Source organism: Centroberyx affinis, unplaced genomic scaffold (genome assembly GCF_046629955.1).
Source record: "Centroberyx affinis isolate AG114_WGS23_722 - 3 ecotype Tasmania unplaced genomic scaffold, CSIRO-AGI_Caff_v1 ptg000992l_1, whole genome shotgun sequence".
NCBI classification, from domain to species: Eukaryota; Metazoa; Chordata; class Actinopteri; order Beryciformes; family Berycidae; genus Centroberyx; species Centroberyx affinis.
In genome coordinates this window covers 153,710-167,456 of record NW_027279557.1, presented here as the reverse complement: position 1 = coordinate 167,456, position 13,747 = coordinate 153,710, and the positions used below count along the sequence as shown (strand labels likewise).

Genomic DNA, 13,747 nt, shown 5'->3' with positions numbered 1-13,747 from the left:
GTTGTTACTGATTAGCATTGTTTTCAGGCAACAAGGAATAGGCCTTGATAAGCTATTTTATGGTACAATCTGGTGATGTAAAGATTGTATGGCAAGCGCAATGGATCATGTGCTCTGCAACATGTTGAAGCATAATGTTGAGTTATAGACTCCAGGTGGTGTTCTGTCTGAACCAATGCTGGTAAGAGTGTGTTCCCACTCCAATACTACATGTTTTCTTCACATTTACTTTTATAGCTTCAGGAGCTATAGATTTGCATGTCAGTCTCTGAAAAGTCCAGCGTTGGTGTCTCCCATGACCAACAGTGAAGCAAGTTACTTTACTCCTTAATTTTTAATTTTTAATTTTTAATTTTCTCCTTAATTAAATTCACGTATATACAATCTGTCTATACAATTTCCAGTCGCGCTGTCTGATTTAGAGTTTTCAATTCAGTTTCAACAAAACAACACATTCATCCCAACTCTTTGAGCATCCTCCACAAATGTTTGAATCTAAAAAACTTTTTGTTTCTTTATTTGTGAATTTTTTTTGTGAAATCATTATGCAGCAACTTACTGAGTCTGACCTGCAGCTGCTATAACAGGCAAGTAGTAAGGGATTTTGTCATGCAAGAAAATAGACTCAAGGCATGTGCAAAATAAAGACTAGACCTAGTTGCTTGTGTCACATTTAAACAAGATATGTAGAGTTTCAGTAGGGTAAGGGGTTGCATGATTTAATCTCGTTTGTTTGTATTTAGTTTTTTTGAGCCATGTTTGGCACATGTACACGTTCTTGGCTTACATTTTTTCCATGTCTAGACTACACATTAAGTGCTAAGAGGTAATTTCTTCTTCCTCTATTGTCTTCCAGGGTAGCTTGAGAAGCAGCCATCAGATCTCTCCTCAGGAGTTCCTGGGGGAGCTGAAGTCTGGGGTGATGGAGGAACGCCTATTTGCCTGTCTAGACTCACTGCGAGTCTCCCTCACCAGCAACCCTGTCAGGTACAGTTCAAGAGAATGAAAATGGCCTGTCTTCCTAGCCTAGTTTAGATGCCCTTAAATCTATCTGTTTGCTCCTATGTTTTTGTAAATACATACATATCCTCGTCCTCACCACCTTCACGGCCTGCTCTTGTGTGCCCAGCCATGCCTCTGGCCCACTTGTTGGGCTGTGCCCTTTCATCGATGATGTGATATTCCAGAGGCCTCTCCCTCACTAGCACTCCCCCATGGTGCCTTGGACACAGAGCAACAGCAGCCTGCTGAGAGTTATTAATATGTATTACATCTACAGCTGCGTGTGGGGTTTTCTCTTGCCTGCCTTTTAATTGTTTGATGCCTATCGTGGCGAGTGTCCCCGCTGCCTCCACTGTGTCTGTGTTGCAAAGATGACACAGAAGTCGACAGGAGGGTGTACCCCATCCTCTGTTTGCAGGTACCTTAATTTAACATTTCATGTTTTTATTTGTAATGCAGGTCACATAAAAAGAGAGCCGCAGGCAACAGAAGGAGGACGATGAAATTGACAAGTTGGATGTATTAAAATCGTGTATAATATGAACAGCTCCTTTTTTCCCATCATTTATGTCCTTGTCACGTCCTTGTTGTTTTTCAGATTCTGCAAATGTTTTCTCAAAGTAATATTTTTGTTTTTGGACATTCCGCCTATCTCATCTACATAAGTAGTTGTCTTGTGTAGCTGTTATATACTTCATAACATACATCAGTCCATAGTTTTTTAGCTGCGACCTAGTGTAAGTCAGTCCGTTGAGGAGCTGCATAAATCACTCTTTCGGTCGGTCTTTACTCACATGTGCCATTTACGGACACAGCTAGTTAAATTGAGCCTGATTTCTGCATCACTTTGTGTTTAACTTGGTTGGTAAAGCATAGGTCTGCCACGCCAGAGATCCCAGGTTCAAGGCCAGTGTCCACCAGATCTGTTTTTGATCCTGCATTTAGATGTATGAGTGTCAGTGGCGATACGCAGCCATGTTATCCAGTGTTGCTTTATCCGTTGGGTGCGGGGTGGGAGCTGTGCGGCATTTTCTGCTGTTCCGTTCTTTTTATACTTCTTTTTATACTTCTACTTTTGCCGGAGATGGTTGAGTCCGTGAGGTGTGAAAATACAACACTTTGACTTGTGGGTGTATCAATACACAAATAAATAGAAAATCTCTTTATTAATTGCACCAAAATTTCAATTTCCCAATTGAATCCAATGAATGATGATACCCACTCACTATAAACTCACCAAAGAGTACCCTAGTACCACACCTCTATTCATAGTATGCACATGATGTCACATGCATTTCCTACCAATATGGTGCTTTACAATACACACAGCTCATTGGCTGTGTTTGTCATTTGATTGTAATCACCTGTTAAGTTATTACAATCACCTGTTATTTTCCTACCAAGATGGCCGTGTGGTGATGTAACAGAATACTATGAATAGGAATATCACTGTTTTTTTTTCTGCTTAGGCTGTATGTTGCCTACCCTTTTTTCCATGGGTTCAATTGCTCTGTAGCCTTGTTTATCTGTCTTGTCAGCTCTGTGCCTATCAATGAATATATAGCCTAAATTAACCTTTTCATAGTGCCAGGTAGGGCTTGGCGATAATTCAATATTATCGTTTAGCGTCTTTCAGTGGAATCATATTGTGATGATATGAAGACATTTTAATATCATGACACACATTTCTGCCGTCTAAATTGATGATGACAAGCAAATTTTACTTAAAAACTCTCATAAAATGAGGTATGGTAGGAACATTATTTGAGTATTTCTGTTTTGTTTGACATCACACCTAACATTACCATTTGGTTCAATTAGATGAACATTAATGTGATTATTTAACGTGATTTTGCATACATGAACCATATTGTGATATATATTGATATCAAGAAAAATCCTTATGATTATCATGATATTGATTTCAACCATATCGCCCAGCCCTAGTGCCAGGAGTTCAGTTTCCTGATTAAAGCCACAGACTGAAACATATGACATGACTGCCATGCCTTCTCAAACCACCAAGCTGGTTGCTGCTTTTTTTTCTTACTTTCGCAATTATGAATGTGTCCATTGTCTTTTGGTTGATACATTGTTGGTTCAGTGAGAAGGGATGAGCAATTATCAGACACTGGGAAGTGGTTTCTTTCATGGGTCTTTCATTTGTATCAAGTGACCTTGAGAAGAGGTTTGTTTCATTGTGATCATCTTTGCTCACTTTGTAATTTATTATCTTTCACTCGCACCATTTTACATTATGGTTTCATTTTCATAAATCTATTATATCTAGTTAATTTTAACATGTATGCATCTTGCTGTGTTTCTAATTCATAAAGGCGTGAGGGAGAAAGAGAGATAATCGTTTTTTTTTTCTTTGTGTGCAGATTTTATTGGCATAATTCATAAAATGTTGTGAATTCTATTAGCTGCTTGCTGTTGTGAATGGAGCAATCTCTTATGTTTCTTCCTCCCTCTTGCAAATTTACCAACTTTATTGGATAACTCACTGTTTGATAGAGCGGTTCTAATTGAAAATAACCCATTTCTCATTTTGAACATAATCTGGTAACTGTGTCAATGATGCTCAGTCGGACAAAGTTTAAAACTCACAATTCACATTTTATTTGAAATAGGCATGCTGCTGAACTTTTGAAGTCCTTTTATGATATCAGTGTAATTGCAAATTTCCTGCCTCAAAACTTTTAATATTTCATTACAGTTCTATTTGTGTGGTAGAAGGTGAGAGGTAGGTTGTCCATTAATTTAAATATGTAGATACATTGACAGCCCAGTATAGTTTTATCATGAGGCGATCCTGTTAAGGACCTGTGTGGGTAAGGCAACTTTCACTGGGAAGCAAGAAGGTTATTCAAAGCAGAAAACATGACTATTGTGAATCGTGCAGGCCTCATTACTGGGCAGGGGTAGTATCTGGGCCAGAGGGAGTGCAGTTGCGTAGTTTAACAGCAAGTCAAGCACCTGGGATGTCCTTCACTCTTTCATGTAGTCCAGTCATGCTCAGCACCCGGCTTTATTTTAATTTGGGAAATAAATAACGGCTCAGTCAAGGGTTAACAGAGTCACAGATTCGCTGTTTTAGTGAAATAACTTTTTAACGATGAAGGTGAAGAATGAAGAAGGTTAATTTATTATACCATACATATTTGGATAGACCTTTCCAAACACTTTAATTTAGTATTGGAGCTTAATTTAAGGAAATTATTTGAAGGGCAAAAAAGTGGAATGTGTTGCCGGTAACAAAGTCACAGAAAAACGCTTGATAACATGCTACTGTTTTCAAAATTTGTGGATAGTTTTTCATTGGTATGATTCTCAATCTTGTTTTACACAATATCACACATTATTGAGTGAAGAGTATGATCAATCATGATTTTATTGACCAGTTAGTTGCACATGTCTGGTAACTGAATCACACCAGTGAAAGTCACAATTAATTTCTAAAAGCATCGGAATGTGTCAATGGATACTTAATGTCTATCTTTCAGTTAGCATTGACAGCTTGAACACACTAAATACAGCAGTTTAAATTTGCGTTTAACTTTATCCAGTGCTTCTTTAATAACAAGCTATTGATACTGAATTGCAATTGCCTTAACCCAATCAAGCTCAGTAATCTATTCAATAGCAATTTAAGAAATCAGTGTTCTTACCTAGTTAGTACAGTTAAGTTGATTGCTGAACACAATCTCATTTATAAAACTAAAGAATAATTACCAATTCAATTATCCCTCACAAAGCCTGGTAGGGCTGGCAATTTTTGACTGCTGGTCAGTGGAGTTTGAGGTGGAGCAGGTTTAAATGCCTCAAATGTATTTAACCACACCTTCCTCATGTTCGTAGTTGATTGCAGGCTCTGACTCAGAAAACATCAAAAGAGCCTGGATCAAATACCAACATCTATGACTGTTGCTGATATGGGGATAATAATTGCAATAATGACACCTCTTACTAAATATTATTCCAAGAAAATGATAAAGGATGTATTAGTCTGTTGGTTAATATATTTATGGACACAGATTTGGACTGAAAGGTGAGGATTTAATGTAAGGATTTAAGATCTAAGATCCTAGAACTTTCAATGATCTTATCTTAAGTTGACTTCTTTTAGGACTAAAATAAAATGAGGTAAATTAGGTAGTGGATCTGAGTATCAACCCTACGTTGACCCCATTGCAGGTTTCCCATTACTGTAGTAAAACTGGCAGTTACTGTGTGCATAGGGCTAGGTCTGAAATACATACAATTATTACCCCAACTAGCTCAAGTTTCTGCCCCATTGATGTATATTGGATTGACTATAACACTGTAGATCTGTGAGACGTATTCAGTATAACTCCAGATGCCAACACAAGTTGCCTTATTAAGCCTCCACTTGACTGGTACTTTTGTATGGAAAACAGCCTTGTTAGCATTGTAGCTACTTTGCTTCCATATAACATAGGGCGCATTTGACAACGTGTCAGCTTTTCGTAGTTTAAAATTATCTGCTTCCATTGATTCAAGCTTCAGGCTCTTTGCTTGTACTCTGTACTGTAGCTAAAGAAGAAAAGTTTGTCTTGAAATTGAAAGAAGAAAAGTTTGTCTCATTTTTTACGAAGGAACTGATCCTCAGTGTTCTTCAAGGACTCAGAAATGATGAAGAGTAACTCAAGTGTTCAGTACAGACCTTTCATATACTATAGGAGTATTCAACTGCCTCATTCAGCATACCTCAGGCTTTCGATAGCCTTTTACTTCATCCTCTCAATTATACCTTGAGATGAGCTCGCACTGTTCAGATTGCTTTTCAGTTGGTTATTGTCAAACAGGGTGGTTAGCTTGCCAGTGCAGACATTGTACCATTTAGAGTGTGTACTGTGTCTGTCTTTCAAGTAAATTTTCAAAAGAACATAAAGTGGTGCATGGGCATAAATGGATAGATGGCTCACTTAAATGCATGACTCATCTACTGCAACCCATAGCACTCCGCTGTGCTTTAATCCACTCTTCCTGTGTCATGAATCCATACAGGTGTACAGAGTGGGCTCTGTTATCTAACCCCTTTTTTAGTTGAGCAAGTTTTATTTTTCCTCATTTGTATTGACATTCATTTGATTATATAATTTGAATTATTTGTCAATACTATTTCTTCAGATGAAATACTTAATGAGAAGTCTTTATCCATAATATTAAATAACACTATAAAATACAGTATGTCTGTTAGTTGGCTCTCACTCTATCACTGTACATGTTAATGGATTATGTGTGTATTATTGTGTGATTATGTATGTGCACACCAGCAAGGTTACATTGTTTAAAAAAATAGCTCTCTAAAAGATTGGCATAGACAGAGTGCAGGTATTCTGCGCTTATGTCAGGTATGCTTCTATTAAAAATAGAATCTCCCTGTTTGTCTCTAATCGCTAATTTGATTTTTCAGTTAATTAGAATGGATGTTTGATGAAGTGTATTTCTATTATCAGCGCTGTAATAAATACTCTTGTCATAAGGCCACATGCCACAATTTTATAGCAGTATGCGATTAACCATATCGGTTTTGGCTTTCTGTTTACTTTCCACTGTGCTGTTGTCAAATATTCACACATTTTACAGCCTTTTCACCAGTATGTTGTTTGTAGGAAATAACCTGGATGCTCTAAAAATAGACGTTTTAGTTTGATGAATTGATTCAATCAGTAATCACTTTGTAAATTACAGTCGGAACCACGGTGGGTACCTTATTGTGTAGTTGTCATAAGTCCAGCTCCGACGAGATGCTCTGGAAGGCAGGGAGAGAGGCTACGCACAGATACAGTAAATATCCAACATATTAGAGATAGTATTGTTTGTGGAAGGATGGTTAATTATATGTCACAATGCTTCATCAAAGTAAATGTGCAGTTGTTGCCAATACAAAGTGAATCAGACACTGAGTCTTGAGTGAGGGGGTGTTTCTGAGCCGCTGTCTGAGCCGCTGTGACAGGCAGGTCCCTGGCAGTCTCGTCTCGGTTGTCTCTCTCACTCAGATGTAGATTGTTGCTTTGGGCTCTCTCTGTCTGAGGTTGGGGATTAGCAAGTTTGTAACACATTATCATATGCTCTGCCAAAACCCCTTTAACGGGAGTCAAAAAGCTAAGCTCAAACATTTAGTCATCACTGACTTTCTAAACCCACCGCCACACACACACACTATTTTTTCGCCAAAGCAAACCATTTTGACGATTGCTGTCATGGACACATAGTTTGTGTAAAATAAGAAAGAACACAGTGCATCTCTATGCTCTAGCCTTTCTCATGTAAAACAGTTCCCTCATGCTGGTCATGGCTGATTGGGGATGGCAGTGGCCTTGCATCATCTTATGGACAGCTTGCCTTGTATTTCATCCATTATCTTTTCTGTTGTTTGATCTGGTGTGCCTTTGGACCCAAGGCTATCGTCTGCACCTTGGAGGCAGTGGAATATAATATATCCCGTGCCTGGCTCCGACTGTGCTCAGTTTGGTGGGTCTGATTGAACAGCTGATTGATGTGAATGTTCCTGATTGGACTGCTGAGTGATGTTTCCATTACTGGCCTCGTCTGCTATGGCTGACATATATTTTCATCATCATCCGCTTTTTTCTCTCTCTGTTCTGGAGTTTCTTCTCTGCGATATGCAGGGGAAATGGTAACAGTGCTTAAAGCGACGCATGCTCATCATTTTTATTTTTTTGAGAAATCTGTTTTTTCACTCATTCCTACTTTTAAATTTATAATTTGATAACCATTAGATGACAGTTGCCAGATTTATTATTTTGAAGTTTGCCTGATTTATTTATTTTTCTGACTGCTTCTTTTCAATCAGTCTCGTAGCATAATTTGAAAAATGAAATATTTGATCCAAAATCCTAACACTGTACTTGAGGTCAAGGAAAAATATTTATGACTCAATTATAATGTTTTCATGTTGGCCAAGTCAACCATGTGACAGTTAAATATAATCTTAACAAAAAACCAAATAGTTCATTTGTGTTTGATAATGAGGACCGTTATGACATATCTTTATAACACCGTTATATCACCTTGGTTAATGTGGAGTTGTCATGACAAAGACATCCAGAACAATATCAGCTTGATATGGTGTAGCATCCAGAGGAAGAAGTATTGGAGCAATAGCCATTAACTCTCAAGTGGTTGCAATATATGCTAACAATGAATGATGTTTGCCTGTCTTGGCCCCAGGCTTTTACTCAGACCTCTGTGGGCCCATGTAATTTAGTTCACATTCAAATGTAAGTGTCAAAACACCTGACTACTCCCCTAACAGGGGGGTACCAACACTGTGGAATTTGCACAACATTCAAAGCCATGCACAGACTAGCTCTCATTTTCATTAAATCCATGCTTTATATGTAGCCAAACCGGCAGAATGCTGCATTGTACTTCTCATTGTTACAGCACTTCTGTGTCAATTCCAAGTCATCAGCGACATAATTTCCATTTGTTTCAGACAAAAAAAATAAATAATAATAATTAATTAAAAAAGCCTAACGAAAAACTACTCATCAGGAAGCCTGAAGTGGCTTATTCATTATCAAACGGATGAGAGATGAGCAACATATGTGAAAATGTACCTATTGTCCTGTTGTTTTGGCAACAATAATAGCATCTGATGAGCATTCAGTCCATGTTTCAGTGAGAGGACAGGCAGTTATTGCTTTTGAATGTGAATTATGTTGAAAGTTAACAGTGTAGTGCTAATCTGCTTGAGTTTTTGAGATGCAATACCAACGGTGAACAAACACTGTATACCACTGTTATCCTGTATTGCCACAGTAATCCAGAGGTAAATCAAAAGATGTTTATAAAGGCTTATTAAGTACGGAAATCTTGAAAGGGCATATCATTTCAGGATAATGCTTTTCTTGCATCAATATATATAAATCAAAATATGTTTGATGAGAAGATTCAAATCGTCAGCTACCATGCAACATACAGAGGAAGAAATAGCCTGTGTCTATGTGTGTGGACATATAGATAGATAGAGGAGAAGTCCAGGAGGTTAATTGAAATAAGGGATACACTGCGTGTTGCTTGACTATTCTGAATATTCATGAAATAATTTCCACATATGTTACTAAAGACTGATACAGCAGTACTCTAGAATTGGTTTTACAAATCGTCTCTAAACCAGTGGTGAGTTTAGAATTACCAAAGAGTGTTCGTACCTTGCTTTGTCTTTTTATATCTCTGGTTCCAAATTTGGATCAATATCTGAAGGAATAAGCTCCACTCTTGATGGTTAGCCCTTTTATTAAGAAACATTCCATATTGCACCATGTAGAGCCAGCCAAGTGCAATTGCGCTTGTATTAATACAAAATCAATACTGGGCCATATGGCCTCATCGAGCAATCTAGCCCCATTGGCTCTTTCTGGTTTCAGTAGTTTATGAGAGCCGTTCGGGGTATGTCAGCTTAGGACAATGAGTCACTGTAGTGATAGCAGCACACTCCCCCTTCTCCCCCATACCTCCATCATTCTCTGTTCATCACATCATCATGCATCATTGCCCTTCGCGCCTTTCTCATTCTTCTCATTCCTAACTCACTTTATCCACTCTCCTACACCCCCTTTCTTCAGCTCTCTCCTCCTCTCTTCCAAATCCTGTCCCTGTCTCTGCACCATTTTACACTTTTCTCCTCACTCCCAATCGCGCTGTCATTCCACCGTGCTCTCTCTCCTTACCTTCTCCATTCACCACAGTCCATTACCAACGTTTTACTCTTATTCTCTCCTTAGTCTTTTCATTTTTCGTTCTCCCACCCTCTATCCTCACGCTTCTTCTTTTCTCTGTCAAAAGATGTGGGCTGTGTGCGATGTCCCAGTAAAAAGCTGCGAGTGTGATGTAAAGCCCATAATTTCCCCAGGGCCCAATAAAAACACTAGCCTTGTCTCACTTTTCACCACATGGGATTGCTTAGGAAGTGAAAAATCTACACCGCAGATATTTCTGAAGAGAATGATGATTTTTCTTTCTTTTTTCATCTTCTACACATTCTACTCTAACTCCATGTGTTCTTTGCCTGTAGTTTTGCTATTGGCAGAGAGAACTTATAATAATCAAATGATAATAATGAAATTGCTAGTAATTGATACTATTAAGAAGTTCATAGGGATGCAATGACACTACTTTTTCAATGCTCATTCTGATGAAGTGACAAACTAAAAATTGGCCAATATGCATTACAAATGAAATTCATTACTTTTACTAAAGAATAGTATAGAATTAGACCATTGATTTGGTATCACTGAAAAAAAAAGATTGATTGATTGAAAATGATTGATGATTGCTGTAATCCATTTTCACATCCTTGAGTGTGGAAAAAGGAAGGAAATTAGGCATAGCTTTTATTTCTGACATGATCTTGGCATTGGGTTTTTATTTTGGAGGTAATTTTCACACCAATACCCAATTTTAGCCTGTAATGGATACCAGCATCTGTATCAGTAACTCCCTAGATAGTGAGAAGAGGGGAGAATATAATATGAAAGCTGAATATTTGCTGCGATCCCTGGCATTTAGGCTGGTGCTGGAGACTTGAGGGTGGCTAGTGCTATCTATGGTGCTGACTTTTTTTTTTTTTGGAAGCACCAGCAGAGCCGTGTGCTCTGTACTTTTCTGTGGGCTAGGGCTACATCACAAGAAAAGTCCTGAGTTCTGATATCTCTGGATTTGCATGTGTATGAAAAATATTCTTTGCAAATTTGCAATAATAGTCTGAAAAATCACCCTGTTTGATAAATCTATAGTAAACAGTACATCAGCGCTCTATCTCTTCATTTCATCTGTCATCACACAAACATTTTTAGCCCTTCAACTCAGTAGAAAGCCTGCAGCTGTATCATCCAAAAGGCCTGGTAACACCATCCCATCCCTCATATCAACCTTCTGTATTTGTATAATGCTGCCTCCCTTTCTCTCATTTCTTTAGTTCTGTCTTTCTCTCGTTCCCTTTCCCTCTCGCCAGTTCAGCATCATTGAATGAACATGAGTTTAATCATAAATTGTTAACACAGCAGGAAATCTTGAATGTCTGATTGTTTCTGCCAGGCCTGAGCCTCCTCGTGGCTAATGCAGCCTTCCTCCTGCCAGGTCCATCTTGTTCAGTTTGTGTGTGTGTAGCACTCCCATCCACCCATTCTCTGTCCGACCTACTACCGTAATGGTGCATGGGTGAAGGTACACAGACATAGGAGGAAAGGAACAAAGAATCCATTATGTTTTGTAAAGCCTGTTGAGCGCTGCAGCACTGTTGAGATTGGCTACAGAAAATTGGTTGTAGGTCGTTATTAGTGTTAAGAGCTTTTAATCATGGTGACTCCGCCTTCTCTGAGCACCTCTTAGTTTTTGATTATAATTAACGACAATAGGAGTAATAGACAAACACTGCCAAGGACTGACGTGTTCCAAAACTCATTAGGTGAACACCAAGGGTTATGTAAGGTTGTTTAATAGCCTAATCTTACCTGAGCCCAGTGCTTGAGCTAAGGTAAGATTTTGATCCACATAGTGCTGTTCCAGATGTGTCAGTGTAAGTGAGTCCTTGTGTATTTTAGGGATGTTCCTAACGACTAATTTCCCTGTCGATTAAACGGAAATTTCAATTTAGACTATTCGACTAGGCTAAAAGTAAGAAAACACTCAGAAAACAGTCAAAATTGAGCACAATTTAATCTATAAGGTTAAAACGTTGTCCGAAAAAATATTGCGTGTTTTTAAGAGCCATTTGAAACCGTTAATCACATTCTTCAATAACTGTGGCACTTTGCGCCATTTATTATGAACATTACACATTACAAAACATGACAACTCACTAAATAGAAGTTAACAAATAACATTTAAAATAAATAAGTTGCCGCTGAAATGTGTGGCACTTTGCGCCGTGCGTTATAAACATTGCACATTATAAAACATGACAACTCACTAAATAAAAGTTAACAGATTACCTTTAAAATAATAATAAAAAATATTAAAAAATAATAATCAGTCATCAGAAAAACTACCAATAATAGGCCTACAAAAAAAATAACAGTTAGGCCTACTGATTGACGTGACATTAGATTATTAGGCTATTCAACAACGACGTGCTGTCGGCAATCAACTTCAAACAGCAGGTAGACACACACACACACACACACACACACACACACACACACACACACAACGTGGTAGGCCTACTTACTCGACTGACGAAACATTTTTGTTCAGCGAAATCAACATGTCAACATGGTGAAAGGCGAGACCTCAGTCTATTAACAATAAGTCCAGCAGCTGAAAAAACTCTCTCAGCTGGCACAGATGTTGCAGGCACACAGAGATAGCCACTTGCAAGCCGGTGAACACTGGCATAGTTTTGGAAAGCGTCACGTCTTCCCACACCACCACACAAGTGGGTCTTCGTTAGGTGGGATACAGGTTTCCATCCAGTAGCGCTCCAGCTCATCTTGATCTGCGGATTCTCCATAGCCATCTTATTTTCATTTTCTAGATCAAAATACTGCCAAACCGCGCTGGTTTTACGAGATGTTATCTCTGTCCGGTCCCACTTTCCACCTCGCTGGTTTACATCCGGGCATAACCGCCTGCCGGGGCTGCAGCCTCAGCTAGTGGCGGGTGGCTGCGTAACATCTTAGACACAACAGTTAACCGGCGTTGTACATTATTAATTATTAGTTTAACCGACTAGTATTTCTGGTGCAGAGTAGCGAGGGTAGAAACGTTTAATCGACTAGTCGACTAATTGCGCACATCCCTAGTGTATTTTAACATTCAGTATGAAATGCCCAAGCTCTAGTCACTGCTGATCCTGGCAGGATGATGTCTAGTGGTGGCGGATCACTATCTTGCTACACTGCAATAACATTGATTACGCTTCAAAGCTGCGAGCTACTGTTCAGATTTGCACTTGTTCATTCTAGCAGTGTGTCTTTGTTTGACAACTTTCCTCAGTTGAGTGAATTGTGCAGCTTATAACCTTACTTGAATACATGATTATTTTTCTGGCCATCAGCAGTCCAAAAAATGACCAATGTGCTGTGTCTTTCTGCTAACATCATTTGTTCAGGCATAACCTAAACTGTTGCAGTAAGCCACCTTTATCCATTTTGCCATCTCTGTTAACCACCTGTAGCCTTGAACCCCTGACCTTTCATTGACCTGTTGTTTTCATTATCTCATCCGTCCTCTGTTGATCTCTGCTATTGTTACTGATATGTTGTTACTATGGCAACATAGATTGTTGACACCCCACAACCCCAGTCTGCTCAAACAATATATTGATGAGTGGTTATATTAATTGTATTGTATTAGCCCATCGTAGGGATTTATAGACATGGATATTTATAGGTTTGTTGGCAAAGGTTGTGAGTTTGAGTCCCGGGTGATGCAGAATAAACATGCTTATGCCTACTCAGGCATTGTGCTGTGTGGATTAGTTCTGCTGATGGACCCTCATGTATTTCTCATTCGTCCTCCTGTTCTTCTTCCTCCTCCTCCTTTTCTTCTTCTTTCTCCTCTTCTTCTTCCTCCTCCTCTTCAAAATGCCCGGCCCTGACACTGCTGCGCAGCAGCTATAATTCCATTTGAGACTGTGCACCTTGCTCTGCCAGTGGAGAAAGTTGTTGGCGGAATTAGTTTTTCAGTATTGTAAAGAAGTAAATAGGCATATTGCAAAAACTTATCCTTTCACACATCTCGTTATCCG

General features: G+C 38.8%; 1 protein-coding gene across 1 annotated transcript in view; it reads left to right on the top strand.

The window, feature by feature from the left end:
• The window catches only part of LOC139646550 (protein diaphanous homolog 3-like), a 213,607-nt gene that overhangs the window by 47,307 nt on the left and 152,553 nt on the right, over positions 1-13,747 (top strand). Inside the window, 1 exon segment of the mRNA XM_071522452.1 lies at positions 857-987. Within this exon segment, the coding sequence (XP_071378553.1) occupies positions 857-987 (131 nt within the window).